The sequence below is a fragment of the Aythya marila genome (assembly GCF_965140915.1).
Source record: "Aythya marila genome assembly, chromosome: 5".
In the NCBI taxonomy this organism is placed as follows: domain Eukaryota; kingdom Metazoa; phylum Chordata; class Aves; order Anseriformes; family Anatidae; genus Aythya; species Aythya marila.
In genome coordinates this window covers 19817000-19838329 of record NC_139046.1, presented here as the reverse complement: position 1 = coordinate 19838329, position 21330 = coordinate 19817000, and the positions used below count along the sequence as shown (strand labels likewise).

The 21330-nt window shown below is 64.5% G+C and overlaps 4 protein-coding genes across 11 annotated transcripts; 3 read left to right on the top strand and 1 right to left on the bottom strand.

The window, feature by feature from the left end:
* The first annotated feature begins 431 nt into the window (after positions 1–431).
* On the top strand, positions 432–5593 carry LOC309879275 (pepsin A-like). The gene is made up of 9 exons (XM_082762814.1): positions 432–1874; positions 2019–2409; positions 2770–2888; positions 3070–3235; positions 3649–4018; positions 4101–4217; positions 4383–4527; positions 4859–4957; positions 5353–5593. The coding sequence occupies exons 1-9, from the start codon at positions 1617–1619 to the stop codon at positions 5503–5505; spliced, it is 1818 nt and encodes a 605-aa protein (XP_082618940.1). The 5' UTR covers positions 432–1616; the 3' UTR covers positions 5506–5593.
* A 2116-nt stretch (positions 5594–7709) lies between these two features.
* On the top strand, positions 7710–9997 carry LOC309878788 (pepsin A-like; the record flags this gene model as incomplete). The annotated part of the gene is made up of 9 exons (XM_082761727.1): positions 7710–7765; positions 8050–8206; positions 8324–8441; positions 8604–8722; positions 8827–9026; positions 9131–9247; positions 9320–9458; positions 9595–9687; positions 9807–9997. The coding sequence occupies 9 exons, from the start codon at positions 7710–7712 to the stop codon at positions 9954–9956; spliced, it is 1149 nt and encodes a 382-aa protein (XP_082617853.1). The 3' UTR covers positions 9957–9997.
* Positions 9998–10680: 683 nt separating this feature from the next.
* On the top strand, positions 10681–12703 carry LOC309879274 (pepsin A-like; the record flags this gene model as incomplete). The annotated part of the gene is made up of 9 exons (XM_082762813.1): positions 10681–10736; positions 10823–10874; positions 11119–11236; positions 11308–11426; positions 11514–11713; positions 11962–12078; positions 12166–12310; positions 12388–12486; positions 12551–12703. The coding sequence occupies 9 exons, from the start codon at positions 10681–10683 to the stop codon at positions 12701–12703; spliced, it is 1059 nt and encodes a 352-aa protein (XP_082618939.1).
* Positions 12704–12877: 174 nt separating this feature from the next.
* Positions 12878–21195, bottom strand: VWCE (von Willebrand factor C and EGF domains). 8 transcript variants are annotated; one of them, XM_082762330.1, is made up of 19 exons: positions 19049–20695; positions 17973–18062; positions 17720–17848; positions 17524–17640; positions 17331–17447; positions 16975–17103; positions 16571–16893; positions 16401–16494; positions 16249–16331; positions 15751–15838; positions 15531–15616; positions 15276–15393; positions 14975–15060; positions 14514–14610; positions 14325–14407; positions 13995–14085; positions 13811–13893; positions 13615–13705; positions 12878–13500 (listed from the first exon to the last, which is right to left on the bottom strand). In XM_082762330.1, the coding sequence occupies exons 1-19, from the start codon at positions 19407–19409 to the stop codon at positions 13130–13132; spliced, it is 2637 nt and encodes an 878-aa protein (XP_082618456.1). In that variant the 5' UTR covers positions 19410–20695; the 3' UTR covers positions 12878–13129. The 8 variants fall into 8 exon arrangements, 7 of the variants coding, with proteins under 7 accessions (XP_082618456.1, XP_082618458.1, XP_082618454.1 ...); XM_082762332.1 differs by lacking the exon at positions 19049–20695 and adding exons at positions 18158–18252; positions 18684–19025 and having other exon boundaries at positions 12878–13705; XM_082762328.1 differs by having other exon boundaries at positions 13615–13893; positions 19049–21195.
* Between the last annotated feature and the right edge of the window lie 135 nt (positions 21196–21330).

The window sequence follows — 21330 nt, the reverse complement described above, 5'->3', positions numbered from 1 at the left end:
ACGTCTCTCGGGCCTGCCTTAATAGTGGGGAAGTTAATCAAAAGTTGTTACTTCAAGTCGCAGGAGCATCAAACCAGCCATTCCTCCTCACAGTCTGCCCTTACAGAAGGGTCAGGAAAGATTGGGAACAGGGACAGGAAAACAAGTTTGCTTCCTTAATCTCTGTTACCAAGATAAAGTATATATCAGTAAGGTGGTTTTTTTTTCAAGCTGAGCGTTTCCAGCTGGCACCGATAAGAGTTCTAGGAATTGATGTATTTTCCTAAACAGAGCAAGGATAGTTCTGCCCAGCACCAGATCCATTTGATAGGGCTTTATCAAATGATAAAGCTTGAGCTTTATCAGCAAAGTCCCTTGCCACACAGAGCCTGAATAGCCACTTACAGTCCTGTTTGTCCCGTGGGATGAGCCACATGATAGTTAAAGGCAGTGTAAGTGTCGGTGCCCAGTCTTGGGCAATTCCCACTGAGACTTTTTTGGGCACCTGGCTGTCGGGACTGATCTGCTGTGACTGCCTCCAGCCTCGTGGCCATTGCCTTCCTGGCAGAGCTGCACGGGGATTTGTGCATGCACACAGGGATTTAACCCAGGGCTCTTTGCCACTCACAGAGCACTCCAGCACTGCCATGCTGAGCAGCCTTTCCTTTCCAGTTTCTACAGGGAAGCTTGTTTTCCCCGTGATGTCTGGATTGAAACCTGGGACAAAGGTGGGGAGAGCTGCAGGGGTTGTTCTCAAACCCAGTGAGATGCCTCCTAGCCTCGCGTCTACCTGAGTAACTGTGTGCTTCAGATTCTTTGGGTTTATCTGGTGTATATCGCATGGGGATGTCCACACAGGGCATTTCTACTACCACACCAGAAAAACAGTGACCCATAACTGTGATGTGAGGTCCCCGTGATCCATTTCCTCCTTCTGCTCTTAATTAAAATGACCAGAAACACTCTGTTCCAAGCCTGTTCTGCCCCTTCACAGTCTGCTGTCCATCAGGAAAAGATCTGGCCGCTAAGTGGCTAGACCTCGCAAAGCTGGGGAAGAACGCATTTTTCCCCAAAACTTCCTTGAGGACTCTTGGTGGAAAAAACCTGCATTTCTTATCGAGCTTGCCACCCACGCACAAAAAAAACTTGACGTGTGAGCAAACAGGCAGCAGCCCCGGGGCCTCACCCCCTCCGGCAGTGTTTCTTCATCTCCCCAAGCTGGCCATGAGGCTGGTCCTGCTCCTCGCTGTGCTGCTGCTCGCCCGCGGCGCCGTCCGGTGAGTGCAGCGGGGTTCGTGGCTCTCCCTCGCGGCAGCAGGAGGAGCGGGGGGAGATGCTCAGCTGGCTCCCCACAGCCACGGGGATGCCCAGGAAGGGGTCTGGTGGCTGAGGTGCTGGGGGAGACCTGTGCTTGGACCCAAGCCTCCTCCCACGGGCACAGCTATGGAAGTTTGATTCTATGGCAAGCGTCTGAACTAGACCACCGAAGCGTACCCTGACGGAGCTCATTGCTTGCTGTTACTTGCAATGTGTGAGTTCTATTTCAACCATTTTGAACTTTAATTTCCAAAATGACACGTACACCCAAATCCACAAGCTTTCGGGTCCCCATAACATCTGACTGATGCTGACAGTACATGATTTTGTGGCACTGTCGCCACGCTGCATGCACCGGCTTATCCAAATGTGAGGCCAGCCTCTCACCCCCTGCCCATCTCTGCCACCCCTCGCTGGCCAGGATCCCGCTGAGGAGGATGAAGTCCCTGAGGCACAGGCTGGAGGAGCAGGGCTTACTGGAGGCCTCCCCGAACACGCTGCCTTCCCGCGTGGGATCCAAATTCTTCTCCGGCCTTACGAGTGGTGTCACCACAGAGCCCCTGGAGAACATCATGGATGTGAGTGTGGCCGGAGGGTGCTGTTGATGTCCATAAGTCTGCTCATTTCGGGGTGGGTGTTGAGAAGTTCTAGCCCTGTAAAAGAGGAAATTCTGCTTTCAATAGCTCTGCTCCCCTCAAAACCCTCCCTCTCCCCCGTGGCAGGCCGAGTACGTGGGCGCCATCTCCATCGGCACGCCGCCCCAGCAGTTCCTCGTGCTCTTCGACACCGGCTCCTCCGACCTGTGGGTGCCCTCGGTGGACTGCTCCAGCCCAGCCTGCGGTGAGCGGTGGGACTTGCTCTGGGCGAGGGCTGGCTGGCATTGCCCGCGCCGTGCCCATTGCTCCGAGCAAGCGTGGGGCGCCGACACTCCTCCTGTTGGTGCGGGCAGTCATGGTGCTGCTGCGCCAGGCAGACAGCGAGCGGGGAGAAGGCTGAGGCTCTCCCCGAGGAGAGCGGGGCTGCAGGCTGCGGGAGATGCTGCAATTCAGAGCCAGCGGGTGCCTCGAGGCAGCCCCAGGCCTGCCCGGAGAGTGATGTGCGAGGTGAGGTGGGGTGGATGCCAGTGAAGTGTGTTGTCCATTTGCTACCTGGAGCTGTGTAGAGACAGCCCGAGGCATGGTTTGGCCCAGGTGCTGCTCAAATGGTCACTTAGCGGTGTGCTAGCTCTGTACAGCACCGGGTGCCAGCAGGCTAGAAGGAAACAGATCTCCTTTCCTCCGGCAAGAGCAGATATTGCCCAGAGGACAAGGATTTGGCCCATCTTGGGGCCAAAGCGGCCCTTGGAGGTAGGTACCGGGGCCTGCCCGTGTTGATGGCCTTGGGAGCTCAAGGAATCCTCCCGTGGGTTCTGCCTTGGCCCTTCTCTGCGGGGAGGGTCAGCGCTGTGACCAGCCACCCCTTCTGCCCCTGCAGTCGGCCACGAACGCTTCAACCCCAGGCTGTCTGCCACGCACCAGGCCACCGGCCAGCCCGTCTCCATCCAGTACGGCACCGGCAGCATGAGCGGGGTCTTGGCCTACGACACCGTACGCGTGAGTCCAGCTCCTGCGGTGCCCAAAGGGGCGCTGCGAGGCGGGATGGAAACAGGGCAGAGCCAAAGCTTGGTTCCTGCAAGGGGCCGTGTCCTGCATTTCCAAAGCTTCTTCGCTTGGCGGTTCTCCAGCCCTGTCCTGTGCTCTCAGGGCTCTCAGACCTTCTCGCTGTTGCCATCAGCTGGACAGCAAACACTGCGTGCTGTGGCTGCTTGGAGCCAAGCAGGTGCTGAGCAGCCTGCGAGCTGCTTCCGAGCAGGGTGAATTGAGTCCCAGTCATCCACAAGTGACTGGCAGCAGAAAAATGAAAAACCCTTCCCTCTGGTGCCAGTGCAAGGTGTTGGCAGGTAAACTGGAGCCTTTCTAGCAAGGGTGCCTTTTGCAGTTGCTGGGTGCTTCTCTGTACAAGTCCTTTAGCCCTCCTGGGTAGTCTGAGCTCACTACGAGCCCAGGTAAGGTTTCTGCATGCAGGGAGGCAAATCAAGCCTTGCCTGGACACTGGAACATCGAAATCTGCCCTTTTTCTGGAGCAAGAAGCACTCTTTGGGGATTTAATCGAACAATAATCACATCCCAGCCACTGCTGCGTCAATAACAAGCAGACCAGGACTAAAAGCCTCCCGGCTCCCCTCCAGCCCTGTCCGGCTCCTGGGGAGGACGTGGGGATGCTGCGTGGGGTTTGGTGCCCTCTGCCGCCGGGCAGAGCGGGCAGCTGCTGCCACCAGCCTGGCACAGCCCCGCAGGGCAGGACGGAGCTGAGCGTTGCCTTGTGCATGCCTCACAGCTGGGTGCTGGCTTATCTCAGGGCTCCCAGGCGAGGACGGAGCATGTGGGGAGTGCTCCAGAGGGTTCCCCGCTCTCTCTGGGGGCAAAGCGTGTGTTTTTTTTCCAGAACGGAGCACATCTTCTTCCCTTCTTTTCTCTACCAAGGTTGGAAACATCCAGATCAGCAACCAGGCCATCAGCCTCAGCAAGAAGGAGCCCGGCTCCTTTCTGACCCACCACGCCTTCGACGGCATCCTGGGGCTGGCCTTCCCCAGCATCGCCTCTTCTGGGGCCGTCCCCGTCTTTGACAACATGATGAGCCAGGGCCTGGTGGCCGAGGACCTCTTCTCCATCTACCTCAGCTCGTAAGTGGGGACCAGTGGAGCCCCCTCGGTCCGCCAGTAGACAGCTGCTCAGCATGCCTCCGCTGTCCCCTCTCACCTCCAGCAAGAGCAGGACGGGCAGTTTCGTGATGCTCGGAGGCATGGATTCCTCCTGCTTCTCTGGCAGGCTCCGCTGGATCCCCCTCTCTGCCGAAACATACTGGCAGATTGCTGTGGACCGGTAAGCCCTGCTCTGCACAACCCAAAGCTTTCCTAGAAGGGAGAAATCTGTCACAAAAGCCAAACTTTCAGCTTAGAAAATTCACAAAATCTAAGGGATGGGGCAGGACCCACGCGAATTCCTCGCCCACACGTAGGCAGAAGGCTCTCTGGGGCTGTTTTCCAGCATCATCATGCGCGGCCGGGTCGTTGCGTGCCCGAGGGGCTGCCAAGCCGTGGTTGACAGCGGCACCATGCTGCTGGCCGGACCCCCCCGAGACGTCGCCGCCATCCAGCGCCACATCAGGGCCTCCGAGTACCCCAGCGGCCAGGTGAGGGCAGGGGGAGAGGATCCATGTGGTTGGGACCGGGGCAGGTCCTGCCTTCACTGGTGGGGCTGACACTTCTGCTCCCTCCTTGTGGAGGCTCCTTGGAGATCTCCAAAAGCCACCGGGACGTGGTCCTGGGCACCTTGCTCTGGATGGACCCAGAGGTGCCTCCAGCCTCATCCATTCCACGATTCCTTGAAGGCAGCTCGCTGCCTGGAAGTTACAGCCACCCCCGGGCCGTCCCCGCAGGTTGCCTCTCTTCACCTGGTGCTCTCTGGAAGCATCGCCCATGGCGTGCTGCTTTCAGCCCCTCATGCTGCGTTTTCCCTCGCAGTACAAGATCAGCTGCAGAGCCGAGAAGAGCTTGCCTGATATCATCTTTGTCATCAGGGGAACCAAGTTCCCCGTGCCTGCCAAGACTTACATCCAGCAGGTGAGTGCCTGCCGCACAGCCAGCCTGGGGGCAGCTCTTCTTCCCCCGCCCCAGGGCACGAGGGCATAAGTGACGGATGGGTTGCACCATGCCACCAATATATATATATGCACAGCATTTTTAACTTATTATTATTACTAATTATTAATAGCTCATTATTATTTAGTTATTTAACTTGCTATTAACTTCTATCAAGTCAGCACTTGCTATTAAACTTCCCTGCGATCACCAGCTGTATTTCAAGGCTTCTCATCTAAGCCCTGGTCCATCTTAATGCTCCCTAAATATGGACGTTGGGGATTTTAACACATTAAAAGGATCTTGTGCTGCTTCCCGAGCTTTGCAGCTAGCTGAACGGGGAGAATTCAGGCTCACTGTTTGCCCTAAATTTGCAGATCTACCTCGGCTATTGCAAGAGCGGCTTTGAGAGCATCACCGTCCCCACGGAGCTCTGGATCCTGGGTCAGGTTTTCCTCCGCCAGTACTACAGTGTTTTTGACAGAGCCCACCGCCGGGTGGGCTTAGCCCCGGCAGCGCAGCAGTGCTGAGTGCCCCAGGGACCCCCGCACCCCCTGCTCCAAGCCCGGCATGCTGGGGGCTTCCGCAGCCTGCAGATTCATCGGCTCCCAGCCCCGGTGTCTGTTGACGGAGGAGCGAGTTTGTCAGAATTTGACAAATGATTTCTTTCTGTTGCAAAAATGCAATCCGGATCCTGGGTGGCTTCGCTCGTCTGGCTCTTTTAGCAATGGTTCTGGGCAGTAACGGGTCTGCGGTGAGAATAAAAAGATTGGAAATTGCTTGGAGTCTTTATTGCATGACACAGTGAAGGGGGAGGCGGAATTTGGGATATAATTGCACGTGTCCAGAAGGGGCCCTCTCACCCAGAGCCCTGTATATCAGCACATACACACAGGACATACGTTTTTAGGGCACAACACAACCTGCTTGTGGGGTTGGCTTTCAGCTTCAGCTCTGTTCGCTGCTGCTCTGGAGCTTGGGTTGCTAGGAAGGAGATCACCACAGGGACGACCAGGATACAGAATGCTGTCATCTCACTACAACACCATCCTCAACACGAGGCTTTCCCAGTTTAGTTTTTAAATGCAATAAGAGCATTTGCCCATTTGCTTCGTGCGCCTTCCCCAGCAAGAAGGCTGCCATGCCAGCCTGTGGCGATCCCTTCTGCTTCCCAGGGTCTCCCCAGCAGCGTTGTGCCCGGTGTGACAAATATTTTGCAAAAAAAAGCCAGCTCAGCTGGTAAAAGGCTCGCACGGCTTCTTATTTTCATCTCCAGCCTAGCTGAAGAGTGGGAGCAGCTGCCCGGCTTGGGAACATTTCCGTTTTTCTCCGTAAATCCTGGCAGGATGCGGGCAGGGGCAGGCGGCACAGGGCCAGCGGGGAGCGCGATGCCAGGGCTCCACGCAGGGCTGGAGCCTGCAGCTCCCGCTGGGTCCAGACTTTCCATTCCAGGGGTCAGCCAAGCCCAGGCTGTTCTTCCTTCCTCTCCCACGTGCAGATAGCAACCATCCTCCGTCCTCACCTTGCTCAGAGCTGGCCTGAGGCTGGTGCTCGCTGGTGCAGGCTCCCTCTTTGTTTTCCTCCAGTGCCCCATGTGCAGGACAAGGTGACCGTGCCCGCAGCCACAGCTCCGATGTGGCACTGCGGTGCCCGAACCAGAGCCAAGTGCCTCTGATGCCGCCAGCACAGGCAACCTCTGTGTTGTCCTGGCCGGCAGCATCCCCAAAAATTCTTGCCCCAGTGGGTCCCAGTTTTGTCCCCCAGTGGGTCCCAGTTTTGCAGACAGACGGATGGGGACGAACCAGGACCCCAGCAGCACGGTTCCTCTGGTCTGTGCGGGACTGGGGTTTCGCATCACCCCGATGGCCCTGCACAGGGACGAGGGGGTGACAGAGAAGGAGCCCTGCATGTCCCCGAGCCAAAGCCAGGATCCCAGTTAGCGCTACTTAGGGAAGGGCTCAACGCCGGGCCATCAGGAGCTGCTGTCACCCTCGGCAAGGCAAGGAGCTGGAAGAACCTCAGGTCTCAGCTCCTGCTTGATGCCAGGAGCAGGGCTGGGAGCCCTCAGGGAAGGGGACAGAAACACCTCTGTGTGAAGGGAAAAGCACCTGGCACCTGTGCTGGTGAAGCTGTCAAGGAAAACCCCGTATTTACCTGCTGGACGTCGGTGCATGTTTAAGCAAACACATTCCAGTGCTGCTCCTGAGCCCCTGGCATTGGTGCTCGGTGGAGCCCCTGGTGCAAGCCCCTTCACCCATCACAGGCTCACAGCCACCGTGTTGTCCCCTGGCCGTGGCCACCCCCTGTCCCTTCCCCAGGCAGTGCAGGAGGGCTCGGTGCAGCACCCACTGGGGCTGGGACACCGGGGGGTCCTTGCCCTGCACCTTGCAGCAGCCTGGGGACCGCAGCCAGCCCCACGCTGGCCCCACAACTCCCAGGGCCTCCCAGCAACACCACAGGGCACCAGGAAATGTTTCTTCCCCAGCCCAGCCTGCGCCTAGCATCCCCACGGGCAGGCCGTGCGGCTCCCCGCTGAAGATGGCGAGCCCTCAGCTTGACATTCCCCCCGTGTCCTCTGCGGACATTGCGATAACGCCCACCCTGCCGTTTGCCTTTCTTATCGGGGCAGCCGGCCAAACAAGCCCGGCGCTGTATATAGGGAGCTCAGCCCGGGCAGCGGGCACATTCGCCGCCTCTCCACTGGCTCCGGTGCGCCTCGCTGCGAAGAGCCACGATGAAGCTGCTCCTGCTCCTTGGCTTGGTGGCCCTGGCCCAATGCCTCCCCTCCAAGTGAGCGCTGGGGGCGGTTCGGTGGTGGGCATGCTGCTGGGGTGGTCCCCAGGACCCCCTGAGGATGATGTGGGGGGAACTGGGCTGTAAAAGCATCGTGGAGGGTCACGGCTGGGGTGGCACACGGCAGGGTTGGGGGACAGCCCCCAGCCATCACCCTGGCCATGGCACAGTGCGGGTGGCCACGGTCCCTAGGAGGGGCTGCAGGAAGGGGCGCAGAGCGAGGGCACAGCGCAGCCCCCAGCACAGCCCTGCCCTGAGCCCCGTCCCCTCCCGCACCCCAGGATCCCGCTGAGGAAGATGAAGTCCCTGCGGCAGAGGCTGGAGGAGCAGGGCTTGCTGGAGCACTTCCTGAAGCAGCACCCCCACAACCAGGCCTCCAAATACTTCCCCGTCCTCGCCGGCACCACCTCCTCTGAGCCTCTGCAGAACTACATGAACGTGAGCGTGGCACCAGCATGGCCCCTGTGGGGCTGCGGGCCCCTAACCGTCCCCCTTGCCCCCATCCCGTCCCCCTCCCCCTCCTGTCCCCCTGCCTAACCCTCCCCACTTTGACAGAACGAGTACTACGGCACCATCTCCATCGGCACGCCGGCCCAGGAGTTCACCGTCATCTTCGACACCGGCTCCTCCAACCTGTGGGTGCCCTCGGTGTACTGCTCCAGCCGGGCCTGCGGTGAGTGTCACGGGGCGGGGGGACACCGGGGACCCCTGGGTGGGCTGCAGGAGGTGTCCCCATCCCTGGGGGTGCCGAGCGCTGGGGACGCAGCCAGCCCCGTGCCGCAGTGGCAGCAGGGTGTTGGGACAGGCCGTGACCGTCCCTCTCCCGTACCCGCAGAAAACCACAAGCGCTTCAACCCCTCCGAGTCTTCCACCTTCGTGAGCACCAACGAAAGCGTCTCCATTGCCTACGGCACCGGCAGCATGACCGGCATCCTGGGCTACGACACCGTCACCGTAAGGCAGCGGCCGGCCGGCTGCCCGTCCTGTGGGACACGGGGACACGGGGACACCGTGCACCCCAACCCAGCCCGTCCCTTTCTCCCTGTCTCTCCGACCAGGTCTCGAGCATCCAGGTCGCCAACCAGATCTTTGGGCTGGCTGAGACCGAGCCCGGCACCATCTTCTACTACTCCCCCTTCGACGGCATCCTGGGGCTGGCTTTCCCCAGCATCTCCTCCTCCGGGGCCACCCCTGTCTTTGACAACATGATGAGCCAGGGCCTGGTGGCCGAGGACCTCTTCTCCGTCTACCTGAGCAAGTAAGCCCTGCGGAGCCGCCCAGCCCTGCCAGGGGATGTTCTCCCCTTGGCAGCACGGGGTCCTGAGCCATGGGACGGCTGTGTCTGATGGTTCCCCCCTTCAGGGACGACAAGAGCGGCAGCTTCGTCCTCTTTGGTGGCATTGACCCTGCCTACACCACCAATGGCATCAGCTGGATCCCGCTCTCCGCCGAAACCTACTGGCAGATCACCATGGAGAGGTACTCCTGGAGGTGACGCTGTGGGCGCTCGGCCCCTGGCCCCTCTGGGAGCTCACCCTCTGTCTCCTGCAGAGTCTTCGTCGGCGAGAGGTCCGTCGCCTGCTATTTCAGCTGCCAGGCCATCGTGGACACCGGCACCTCGCTGCTGGCTGTGCCCACCCTCGCCCTCAAACGCATCTATAAAGCCCTGGGTGCCAACTCCGAAGGCGAGGTGAGGCGGGCGGGGAGCACGGGACTGTTGGGGACCCCTTGTTTTGTCCCTTCTGATGGCCAAAGCCAACCGGCTGCTGGTCCCCATGGGACAAGCAGCTGTGTCAGGGTGGCTGCTGACCCCATCCCCACTGCAGATCAGCTGCAGCGCCGTCAGCAGCCTGCCCGACATCGCCTTCAAAATCAACGGCAAGAAATTCACCGTGCCAGCCAATGCCTACGTGATAGAGGTGAGCACCCCGCGGGGACAGGGACAGGGACAGGGATGGACCCTGCAGGGGGAGGTGTGTGTGTATGTGTGGGGGTCCGGACAGCTGGTGACCATCTTTGTCCACGTCTTCGGCTGCAGAGCGATGGGTTCTGCAGCCTCGGCATCGAAGGCATGGACACCCCCACCGAGTCGGGCGAGCTCTGGATCCTCGGGGACGTCTTCATCCGCGAGTACTACGTCATCTTCGACAGGGCCAACAACAAGGTGGGGCTGTCCCCGCTGGCCTGAGCGCACACTCCCCCAGGCCAGGCCGGCCCCTGCGCTCCTGCCCCCCCGGTGCTGTCACTGCGCACAATAAAGCCATGGAAAAGCATCCGCGTGCTGAGTTTCTCTGGAAAGGGCTGGACCGGGCCCCACATCCCCGCGGCGTGGGCAGGCTGTGGCCCCATAATGTCGGGCTGAGGTCATGCTGGGTGGGATCTCAGCGCGGGGAGGTGACCCCCTGCCGCGGCGGATGCTGCCCAGGAGCGCTGCTGGCTGGGTGTTTATCAGGGACAAGCCGCCGCCGCGCTGGCACGGCTCGCCCACGCCGTGTTTGTTCCTGGCACACAGCTCGCCAGGAGGGCCGGCACAGGATGCTGAGCCCCCGAGAGCTCCTGGGTGGCTCTTCCCCAGCCCCTGGCAAGCCACACGTGGCTCCTGCGTGTGCAGAGGGCATCCAGCACCTCTGCCTGGGGATGCAGGGGATGGTGGCAGATGCTGCCCGGTGCCACCTCCGGGTCCCACCGGTGGCACAGCCCCTGCCTGCTCCCCGCGGTGCCCCCGGCTGTGCAAACACCCCACACCTCGCTCGCTGGGGGCCGGAGGCTGCCGATAAGTGCTGAGCCATGCCACCAACCGGGGTGCACGGGCTGGCTTATCGGGGTGCCTGGCACGCCTCATCCGGAAACGCCTCCGTGCCCTCCGGCATAAGGGCAGGTGCCCCGGTGCCACCGCACCACGTCCCCGCGCCATGAGGTGGCTGTGGCTGCTGGGGGTGGTGGTGGTTGCCCACACCCTGGAGACCAGGTGAGGGGGACACCGGCGGTCGGGGCAGGAGGACCCCAGGACCCAAACCTGTCCGTCCCTGTGCTCAGCATCAGCCTTTCATGCAGGGTCAGCCTGCACCGGAGGAAATCGCTGCGGCGAGCACTGCTGGATGGCGGGGTGCTGGGGAGCGTCCTGCTGCAGCAGACCCCCTCCCCAGCAGCCAGGTATCACCCCACCGCCGCCACCGAGCCCCTGGCAAACTACATGGACGTGAGTGCTTGGCAGGGAACCCCAGTGCAGGGACACGGGGACATGTGGGGGGGGATATGGACAGTTTGGAGGGGGCTGGGGGCAGTGACACACACACACACACACACACACACACACACACACACACACACTCGGTGCCCTTTGTTGGCAGCTGGAGTACGTGGGCACCATCTCCATCGGCACGCCACCGCAGGAGTTCTCCGTCATCTTCGACACCGGCTCAGCCAACCTGTGGGTGCCCTCGGTGTACTGCTCCAGCCGGGCCTGCGGTGAGTGTCACGGGGTTGGGGGACGCCGGGGACCCCCGGGTGGGTGGGTCTCAGCTCTCCCGTCGCTGCAGCCAACCACCGGCGCTTCGACCCGGCGCGCTCCTCCACCTACCGCGGCACCACCACCAGCGTGGCCACCTGGTACGGCACCGGCAGCATGGTCGGCGTCCTGGGCTACGACACCGTCACCGTGAGCACCCGTGGGCGAGCTGGGGCATGGAGCTGGGCCGGGGGGTGAGGCAGGGGCATCCCTGAGCCTCCCCACTCTCCCCACCAGGTTGGGAACATCCAAGTGCCGAACCAGGTGTTTGGGCTGAGCCTGTCGGAGCCTGGCTCCTTTCTTGCCCGCGCGCCCTTCGACGGCTTCCTGGGGCTGGCCTTCCCCAGCATCTCCTCCTCCGGCGCTACCCCGATTTTTGACAACATGATGAGCCAAGGCTTGGTGTCCCAGGACCTTTTCTCCATCTACCTGACCCCGTAAGTGCTGGCAGGACCCAGGCAAACCCCTCCTCGTGTTTTTGGGGCAAGCTGGTGGCCCCACACAGTGCAAATGATGGGGAAAGCCTCTCATCGAGGTGAGCCCAGAACCCGCTTTGGGAATAACACGTGCAGCACCGGGCTCTCGGCAGCAGCCTTTTGAGGTGCACGGCTCCTGCTGGGGGGCTGGGGGGCAGCAGCACCCCCAGCTCCACGGCCCTTCCCCTCCCTGCCTCCTCCTGACCCAGCAACAAGCAGAACGGCAGCTTCGTGCTGTTCGGCGGCATCGACGACACCTACTTCACCGGGAACCTGAGCTGGATCCCGCTGACCGCCCAGTCCTACTGGCAGATCAAGGTGGACAGGTAGCGCCGGGACGTGGCAGGGGGAAGGGGGCCCTGGCAAACAGGGGGGAGGCGCCTGGCCTCATGGAGCCCGCTGTGCCCCCCCAGCATCACCATGTACGGCCGCCCCATCGCCTGCCCCTACGGCTGCCAGGCCATCGTGGACAGCGGCACCTCGCTGCTGGCCGGCCCCAGCCGCAGCGTGGGCAACATCCACTACGAGATGGGGGCCAGGCGCAGCCCCAGCGGCGTGGTGAGCTCACGGGGACGGGGACGGGGAAGCTGGTGGCTCCCTGCGAGGGCTGAGGCCACGCTGTCCCCTCCCCGCAGTACTTGGTGAGCTGCAGCTTCATCCGGCTCCTGCCCGACATCGTCTTCGTCATTGCCGGCACCCAGTTCCCGCTGTCCCCCCAGGCTTACATCCTCCAGGTGAGCACCAAGCAGGGGCACCCGGCACCTGAGGCCTTGCTGCCCCTCACCCTGTCCCCACCAGCAGGAGGACGGCTCCTGCATGAGCGGCTTCGAAGGCTACGCCCTGCCCACGGCCACCGGCGAGCTCTGGATCCTTGGGGACATCTTCCTGCGCCGCTACTACAGCGTCTTCGACAGGGCCAACGGCATGGTGGGGCTGGCACCTGCCGTCTGATGCATGCCACGGCACCTGGCCACAATAAAGTGCCCAGCTGGGCAGCACGGGCAGGTCCCTCCTGCCCCCAAAAGCCACACTGGGCTGGAGGAGCACCTCCGGGACCGTGCCAAACCGCCCCGAGCTGGGCTTGGTGGGCGCAAGCAGGAGCAGGGAGCATAAATACCAGGGTGACTTTATTGGGGGAGGGAGTAGCTGGCACTGGCCCCCTGGCCCCACAGCCTCCTGCGCCATGGGGCGGTGAGGAGCTGGGGGACCCTGCGCCCTCCGCCCGAGAGAGCGGGGCGCGGGGACGTGTCACCACCCCGGGGTGCTCGGCACGGCCACCTGCGTGCCTCAGCGCCCCGTCCCCAGCCACGCCTGGCCAGCCAGGCCTGCTGGTCCTGCAGCCTTCCTCCTCCTCCTCCTCCTCCAGGCAGGGTGGCTCTAGGGAGCCGCGTGCCCGCCAGGGCTCTCCCTGCTGGCTGTTGGCACGGCCGAGGGGTCCGCGTCCCCGGGATGCCCCTCAGCGTCCCGCCTCGACCCAGGGCTGCCCGTGGGAGCTGGGGGTCCCGTGGCCTCTGCAGGGGGGGCAGCAGGGGGCAGAGCAGCAGCCGAGAGCCCCCCACGGTGCTGGGGGGGGCTCGGGGTGGTGGAAGGGGGCTCCCCCCCAGGAGAGGGGCCGAAGGGGGCAGCGTGCAGCAGGAGCTGGGCCAGGCGGTGGCGGGGAGGCTGGGGGGTGCCGGTGGGCTCCTTGTGGGACGGGGATGGGGACGGGGACGGGGACACGTCGCCGCTCTGCGGTGGGAGCTGGGTGTCTGCGGTGGAGGGAGAGATGCTCCTGGTTAACATCACCACCGGCCCAGTGTCCCTGGGGTGGAGGGGGGGGGACACAAAAGCCACAGCACAAAGGGGTGCCGAGCCCCCGGTACCTTGGCAGGCGGGGCAGCAGGCAGCAGGCAGCGCAGGGGGCTCGGTGCAGGCGTGGGGGCACGGCCTCTCCTCGCAGCTCACCTCCCCGAGCTGCAGCGGCAGGAGGAGGAGGAGGAGGAGGAGGATGAAGAGGAAGGAGGCAGGGGAGAGCTGCCCGCTCCCCGGCGCAGCCCCACGGGTGCCCCGCGGGCTCACCTGGCACGTGCAGCGGGTGCAGGGCTGTCCCTCGGGGCTGAAGGTCTGCCCGTTCACCACCTTCCTGCCCTCGTAGTTGCAGTCTAGGGGTGCCGGGGAGGGGGGGCAGCAGCGCTCAGTGCGGGGCGGGGGGGCACCGGCAGGGTGGGGGCCGCGGTCCTGTGCCCCCTCCCCGGGCTCTCACCGTTACAGACTGGGCAGCACTCGCCCTCGGGGTGGAAGGGGTAGGTGCAGAAGATGGCACAGTCCACGGGCGAGCAGGCCACCGAGCCCAGCTGGCAGGGAGAGACGGGAGGGCTGGGCGTTAGCGCGGGTTTGGGGAGGGGGGGGAAGCCCCCAGAGGCTCAGCGGCTTCGTCCTACGATGGGAAAAAGCCAGAGGGACGGGAGCCAAGAGCATCCTGCAGCACCCGGACCCTCTGCTCCGGGCCAAAAGTGCCGCACCGGTGCCGTGGGCTCGGCCCCCACCCTGGGGAAAGGCACCCACCCCAAAACCTGGCCGCCGCAGCCCTCACCAGGCAGATGCAGCTGAGGCAGGGGTCCAGGAGGGACGGGAAGGTCTCGTTGTTGTAGAAGATCTGTCCCATGTAGGTACATCCTGCCGGGAGGAGAGCAGGCTTGCAGCCCTGGAGACCCCCAGGCTGGCTGGCTGTTGGGGGCAGCCTCACCCCAGCCCCCCCCAGTGTCCCCCTGGTCCCTGTCACCTGCCGAGCAGTCGGGGCAGCACTGCCCGGGGATGTGGATGGGGTAGGGGCACGTCTCCACGCAGTCTGTCCTCTTGCAGCTCACCGAGCCATCAGCCTGCGGGGGGGAGAGGCACGTGGCAGGGACCTTGGGCCCGTGCTGGCAGGCTTAAACCCCAAACTGACGGGTTTAAACCCCAAATCGAAGGGGCAAAAGCCCACGGAGCTGGGGAGCTGCCAGGGACCACGGCCACGAGCAGCCTGGTGTCCCGAGGGTAGGGCTGGGTGTCCCGGGAGCCCGGCTGGAGGAGAGGCAGAGGCAGCACGTTCGAGGCAGGAGGCAGCCGGAGAGGGACTTGGCTTCGGTGTCTAAACCTCTTTCCTTCCCAGAGCTGGTCTCTCCACGCCCCGCACGCCCAGGGATGCAGGGGATGGGGACGGGGACGGGTAGGAGGAGTGAAGCAGAGCAGGTTCTCATTCACCTGGCAGATGCATAACTCACAGGGATCGCCCGGAGACCAGATCTGTCCGACGGGAAACTCGACCCCGTTGTCATCCACGAAGCAGCCTGGGGGGGGACAGAGACCCGGGTGGGGACAGGGACACCCACAGGGATGCGGGCACCCAGCCCACCAGCCTCTCCGTGCACGTGGGTGGTGCACGAGCCCGCTCCCTGCCCAAAACCCCATGACTGTGCCCCCAAACGCCCATCCCATCCCCGTGTGTCCCCACATGCAGCTCCCCCAGCCCCCCCAGCCCGCAGGGACCCCCGTGCTGGCTCACCCGAGGGGCGCGGGGGGTCCCGGCAGGTGAAGCAGCACTGCCCGGGCCGCAGGTGCCGCTGGTGCTGGGGGCAGTCCAGCGCCGGGCAGGGGGCGAAGGAGCACTCCACCTCGCCACCCTGCAGAGACGGGGACACCTCACGCAGCGGCTCCGTGCTGGGGCCACCCGTCCTGCCCGCGGCGTCCCCTCCACCCCACGGGACACCAGACAAAGGCCGGGCCCCCCGGCAGGTTGCTGTGGGGTCCCCAGACCCACCCGGCAGACGCAGGTGGTGCAGTCGTCCTCGTCCAAGCTGAAGCGGGCTCCGTGCACGTAGGTGCGGCCGCGGAAGCTGCACTTTGCTGGGGAGGAGAGAGGCGCTGAGGGCAGGGCTGGGCTGGGGAGCAGAGCGTGGTCCTGCCTCGCCACGACCCCACGGCCCATCCCCGGCAGCGCCACCCACAGCCCCTCGCCCCCCGCCGCCTGGGGGTCCCACCTGGCTGGCAGGAGCAGCAGTCGGGCGGCGAGGCGCTGGGGCAGGAGCCCGGGGGGCACTCGGGGGAGATGCAGGAGACGTTTCCAGCCTGCGGAGCAGAGCAGAGCCCGGCGAGGTCATGGGGAGGCAAGCGTCTGCCCCACGAACTCCAGTCCATCACCCCAGCAGGGCCTGGCAGCGCTGGACACCACCACGGTGACAATTTTGGGGAGCTGCTCCTCCAGGGAAGAAAATGGCTTTGTCTTCCTGACGCTGAGCACAATGGGGACCTCCTGTGGGGTGGCACTTCCAAAACACCCACCCCCATCTCAACCTGCAGCTCCCATTTTGGCCCCTGCCCCACAGCTCTGGAGCCGCCTCCCCGAGCACTGTGACACCTCCCCAAAACGGGCACCCGGTGCCGACAAAGCCCAGCCCGAGGCATCCCAACAGTGCCATGAGGGATGGGAGCCGGGCCCCGCTCCCAGCCCACCCCCCTGCAGCACGGCGTGGACTCACCAGGCACACACACACGGTGCAGTTGCCATCTGACGGGGAGAAGACGTCGCCCTCGGCACGGGCCACCCCCTCGTGCAAGCAGCCTGCAAACCAGAGGAGGGTCAAGGGGGGGCCCGTGCTGGGGCGCAGGGCTGGGGGCTGCCGGGGCTCACCTGTGCAGCTGGGGCAGCAGCCCCCGGCCGGGGCGGGCAGCGGGTGGGAGCAAGGCACGAGGCAGCTGACGGCCTCGCAGAGCACTCGTCCTCCCTGCGGGGGCAAGCACAGCTCAGCGCCACGGCCAGCTGGCACGGCGAGCAGCGGCACGGGGAGAGAGGGAGCTTACCTGGCAGGCACAGCTCCGGCACCCCGGCTCCATCCAGCGAGTGCCCGGCTCCCGGAGGGCCCCCCGGTACCAGCAGCGAGGAGCTGGTGCAACCGTACCGGGGGCTCCCTCCCCGCGTGGGGACAGCTCGGTGGCCGGGGACACGGTGGTGGGGGAGGAGGGAGGAGGTTGGGTGCCCGGAGGTGCGGCGGGGAGGTGGGAAGAGGGAGAGCCCCTGGGGACCAGGAGGGGTCCCCCAGGGCCGGGAGGGAGCAGGACGAGCGTGGGGGGATGCTGCAGGGACTGCAGGATGGGTGAGGGCGCCAGGATGGACTTGGGGAAGCCTAGAAAGGAAGGAGAGGATGTCGCTCAGGGAGCAGGCGGGGTCCTGCTCGCCCACCCTGGCAAGAGGAGCCACCAGTTACCTTCGCAGGAGACCCTGTCACCACTCAGCCGGTACCCGGGGCGGCAGGAGCACAGGTAGCTGCCTGGGGTGTTGTGGCAGGCGTGCTGACAGGCGCGTCTGTCTCCCGGCCGCCGGCACTCGTTGACATCTGGGGAACATGAGGACTCATCGGTGCCTGGGCAGGAGGCAGGAGCCGGCTCACGGGGGAGAGAAACCCCCTCCAGCGCGACGCACGGGGGTGCCCGCTGCGCCATCTCCTCGGGCACGGCCCAAGCAAGGACGAGGAGGTGGCGGCAGCACCGTGCCGACGGCCACCTCGTCCCCACAGCATGGGGCTCGTCGCGACACGGAGAGGGGCCGGCGCGCAGCGCTCACCCACGCAGGAGTGCCGGTTCCCGTGGAGGTGGTAGCCGGGCCGGCAGGAGCAGCGGTAGCTGCCCACGCTGTTCTTGCAGCGGTGCTGGCACGGCGTGGCCAGGCACTCGTCCGTATCTGCCGGGCAGAGGCTGAGGCTCGGCGGGCCCAGCTCGGCCCCGCTGGCCCCCGCCTGACCCCCGGCCCCGCGCACCCTGGCAGCTGTGGCGGTCGGCGGAGAGCTGCATGCCGGGGCCGCACTCGCAGACGAAGCCGCCCTCGGTGTTGACGCAGAGCCCCTCGCAGGCGGCGCTCAGGCACTCGTCAATGTCTGGGGGCGAGGGGGGACATCTAGGAGCCGGGGGACGCCGCCAGCCCCCCGCCGCGCCTCAACTACCCGCCCGGCTCACCGGTGCAGCGGATGCCGTTGGCCGTCTCCACCATGGAGAAGCCGAGGGGACAGACGCGGGCCACCTCCTGGCACCCACCGTGGTTACAGGAGAGGTCGCAGCCGTACTCCCCGCACGTCCCCGGGGGCTCTGAAAGGCAAGCAGGGGCTCCGCGGGGCACCGGGGCCACCCCTGGAACCCTCCCACGCTCCCCCCTCCAACCCTGCGGCACCACAGCACTCGCTCCTGCCCCAGGAGGGGATAGGGACCCTACCTGGGCAGGTGATGCCCTGCTCTCCATCCGGGCACGAGCAGAGGTTGGGGGCGATGCAGAAGCCGCTGCCACAGCCGAAGGGGCAGAGAGCTGCAGGGCACGGGGACGGGGCAGCGGTCAGGGGCACGGGGACCCCCCAGCCCCATCCTGGGGAGCGCGGCGGGGCCTGGGGCGCCTGTACTCACGCAGGGTGCACTGCCCGCTGCCCGGAGCCAGCATCCAGCCGGGGCAACATCCGCTGCCGAAGCCCGAGAAGCAGACGTGGGGCCCCACGCGGCGCCTGAGCGAGGGGCAGAGGCAGAGGGGCCGAGCCCATGAGGACAGGGAGGGGGACGCACGTGGGAGCGGGCACCCACGTGCCCACAGACGCCCCATCCCATGCAGTGTGAAGGCAGGCTCGGGGCGCACCAGGGCATGGAGTGAGCCCCCAACGAGATGGGACGGCCGGAGAGGACTCGCACCCCAGCTGGTCCAAGCGCCCCAGCGCGTGGTGACAGGGGAGAAACGTCCCCGAGGAGCACAGGGACACGGGTGGTGAGCCCCACGTGAGGCTCACGATCTCCTCGCCCCCGTGCAGACGGAGCCACGAGCGGGTGCCAGCCCCGGGACGGGACGGGGAGCCCCAAAGGCAGCCGAGGGCTCGGCGTGCCACCGCTCCCAGGTGCGGCTGCGAGAGGGAGAAGGGAAAAAAAAGAGGGGGGACCCGGCTACCTCTCCACGGCAAAGCTGGCTGGTTTCTTCCTCCCGGGGTACACCCTGCCCTGGCCGCCCGGGAGGAACAGGGACACACAGGCAGCCTGGACGAGCAGCTCGAGCAACATGACAGGCGGCTCCAGCACGCTCGCAGCGCTGCCTTCCTGCCTGCCTTCCTGCCTGCCTGCCTTCCCCGGCGGCACGGCGCGGCACGGCGCGGCACGGCACGGCACGGCACGGGCGCCTACCGCATGCTGGCCCTTGGCCCTGCTCCTCCTCCCGCCCGCCGGGCCGGGAACAATGCGGGGGGTGGAGGGAGGCGAGAGCGGGGAGCGCCGGGGGGGACCCGGCTCTCCTCCCACCCCGCGCGTGGGGATGCTCACCCAGCGCCTCCCCGGCTCGCCGAGCCCCCGCGCTCGCCCCCGGCTCGGTGACACCGCCGTGTGCCCCCCCGGGATGGGGTCCCCGAGGCCGCCTGCATGGAGAGGGAGCAGGGGGGGAAGCGAGCGAGCGGCGAGCGTCCCCCCTTCTCTCCTTTCCCACATCTGGCAAAGCTCCGGCCTGGCCTCTCCCCACCCCTCCTCCTCCTCCTGGCGGCACTGGGCTGCCTTCCCAGCCCTGCGCGGGGACCCACCAAAGAGGAGCACGCAGCAGATAAAGGGGCCAAAGTGGAGCGGGGCCGGTGGGGAAGGGCGCAGTGAGGGGCGAGGGGCGCTGCGGGGCCCCCCCCGGCACGGCGCGCATCCCCCCATGGCCCTCGCCCCGAAGCGAAGGTCGCGGGCAGGTAAATGATTGAGCAGGGAGCAAAGGGCTGGGCGGCTGGCCCCTGGTCACAAGGGGTCAGTCCCTGCGGTGGCAGCACCCTCCCTCTGCCCACAGCTCCGTGCCGGCCCTAAAAACCTTCCCGGGGTTGCCCAGCCATGGGCAGGACCCTTCCCTGGTGGCATCGCCCCGAGCACGGTCACCCCATGCACCAGCATTGTGGGGTGCACGGCTCTGGGGTGCCACATGCAGGGGATGTGGAGGGGTAAATATGGAGCAGGGTTTTTAAGCCTGGGATGAGGGCCATGCACCAAATTTGCCAAAATCCCTGCTGCAGGGAGGCTGGGAGTGTCTGCACCTGCAGCCCCGTGCTGCTCAGGGTGCTGGGGAGCTGGGTTTGGATGTGGGGAAGGAGAACAGGACTTGGCCCCATAGGCCAGGGACTGGAGCAGCTCTGGGCAGGCAAAAGGAGCTCCCAAGCTAATGAAAGGGAGCACGAGCACACGCTGCAGGCTTGCTGCAGAGGGTCACAGTCCACTTCCCCCCTCCTAAACACAGGCAGAGATGGCCAAATATAGCCTCCACGTGAATTCCTCAAAGAAAGCAGGGCTTGCCCAACAGCTCAGACCTGCTGAAAGCCCAGCTCCCGTTTCAGCACAGGCTCGCCTTTCAGGATGCTGCCCAACGTCTTTGGCAGTGCTGCTGGAGGAAAGGAAGAATTTGGGAGAAAACCTGTCCTGGGATCCTGGCTTCCTTCTCCCCTCTTGCTGTGGCCAAGATCTCACCGAGCACAGGCTGGGAGCTCCCTCCCCATGGAGCTCCCAGGCTCCAGGTCCCCATTCCGTTACGGATGGGATGCACACACCAAGCGAGGTGCAGCCCAGCAGGGCTGGACTCAAGCAGAGGCCCAGGATAACCCCAGCACAGCCAACACCACGGGGAAAAGGGCAGCCAGGGACTGCCCCGGCCCCCTCCTGGGCATTTTGACAGCACTGCAGGGATCGTTGCAGCAGCGAGCCTGGGCAGCCCCCGGCTTGGACAGGTTAGAGCTGCGTGGAGCCTGGGAGGATAATTATTAATCTGTATTTTAAGCAGAGGGAGCTGCCACCCAGGGGAGCGAGCTGCTTTCCTGCATGCCCATACAGAAGGGCTGGCAGCGCTGAGCTGGGCAGGAATCCCATCCAAACGATCCTCTGGGAACACGGCACCTGTGGAAATCCAGGACCCCTCTTTGTAAGCCACCCTTGCTGTAGGGAGGCAAGGTTATTGCAGGGATCAACCAGCAGCAGGCAGAGGCTCTCTGGTCAGTGGGGGATGGCTGTAGGGCACATGGGGGCTGATCCCAGGTAGGTTGTGAGCATTGCTTTGTCCCTTCACCTTCCTCCTCTACCTCTGCAGGGCTGCTGCCCCACGAGAAGGCTGTCCCATGTGCTGCCAAGCAGTGCTGCTCCAGAGATGGCTACAGGGAAGAGGCAAGCTGCAGCTTTCTGTCCTCTAAAGGGACGCACAGGGTCTGGAAAGGTCTCCTCAAAAATCTGGCAAGGGCTGTGCCTCCCTGGCAGAGGCACTCGGCCCTGTCACTGTCAGCCAGTTTGCACCGGTCACCACCAAGAAGTGAAACTCAAGTTTCTTTTGAGTCAGAGAAAAGCCATCAAAATGCATCTGGACAGCAGACACGCTCCCCAGCACCCGTGGGCTGGCTGACCCCTTTGCTGATCTGCCAGACCTACTGCCCCCCGTGCTGCTCTCACCGCCACCGAGCACAGGAACACGTTTCAGTGCAGGAAACTCCTCTGGGCACTGCGCTGGCTGGGGAAGGAGGCTTCCTCTGGCTGGACGAGCACACAGCTGCACACAGTGGCATGCAGAGCGGGTACTGCCACCCCTGCTGTGGCGATGAGGA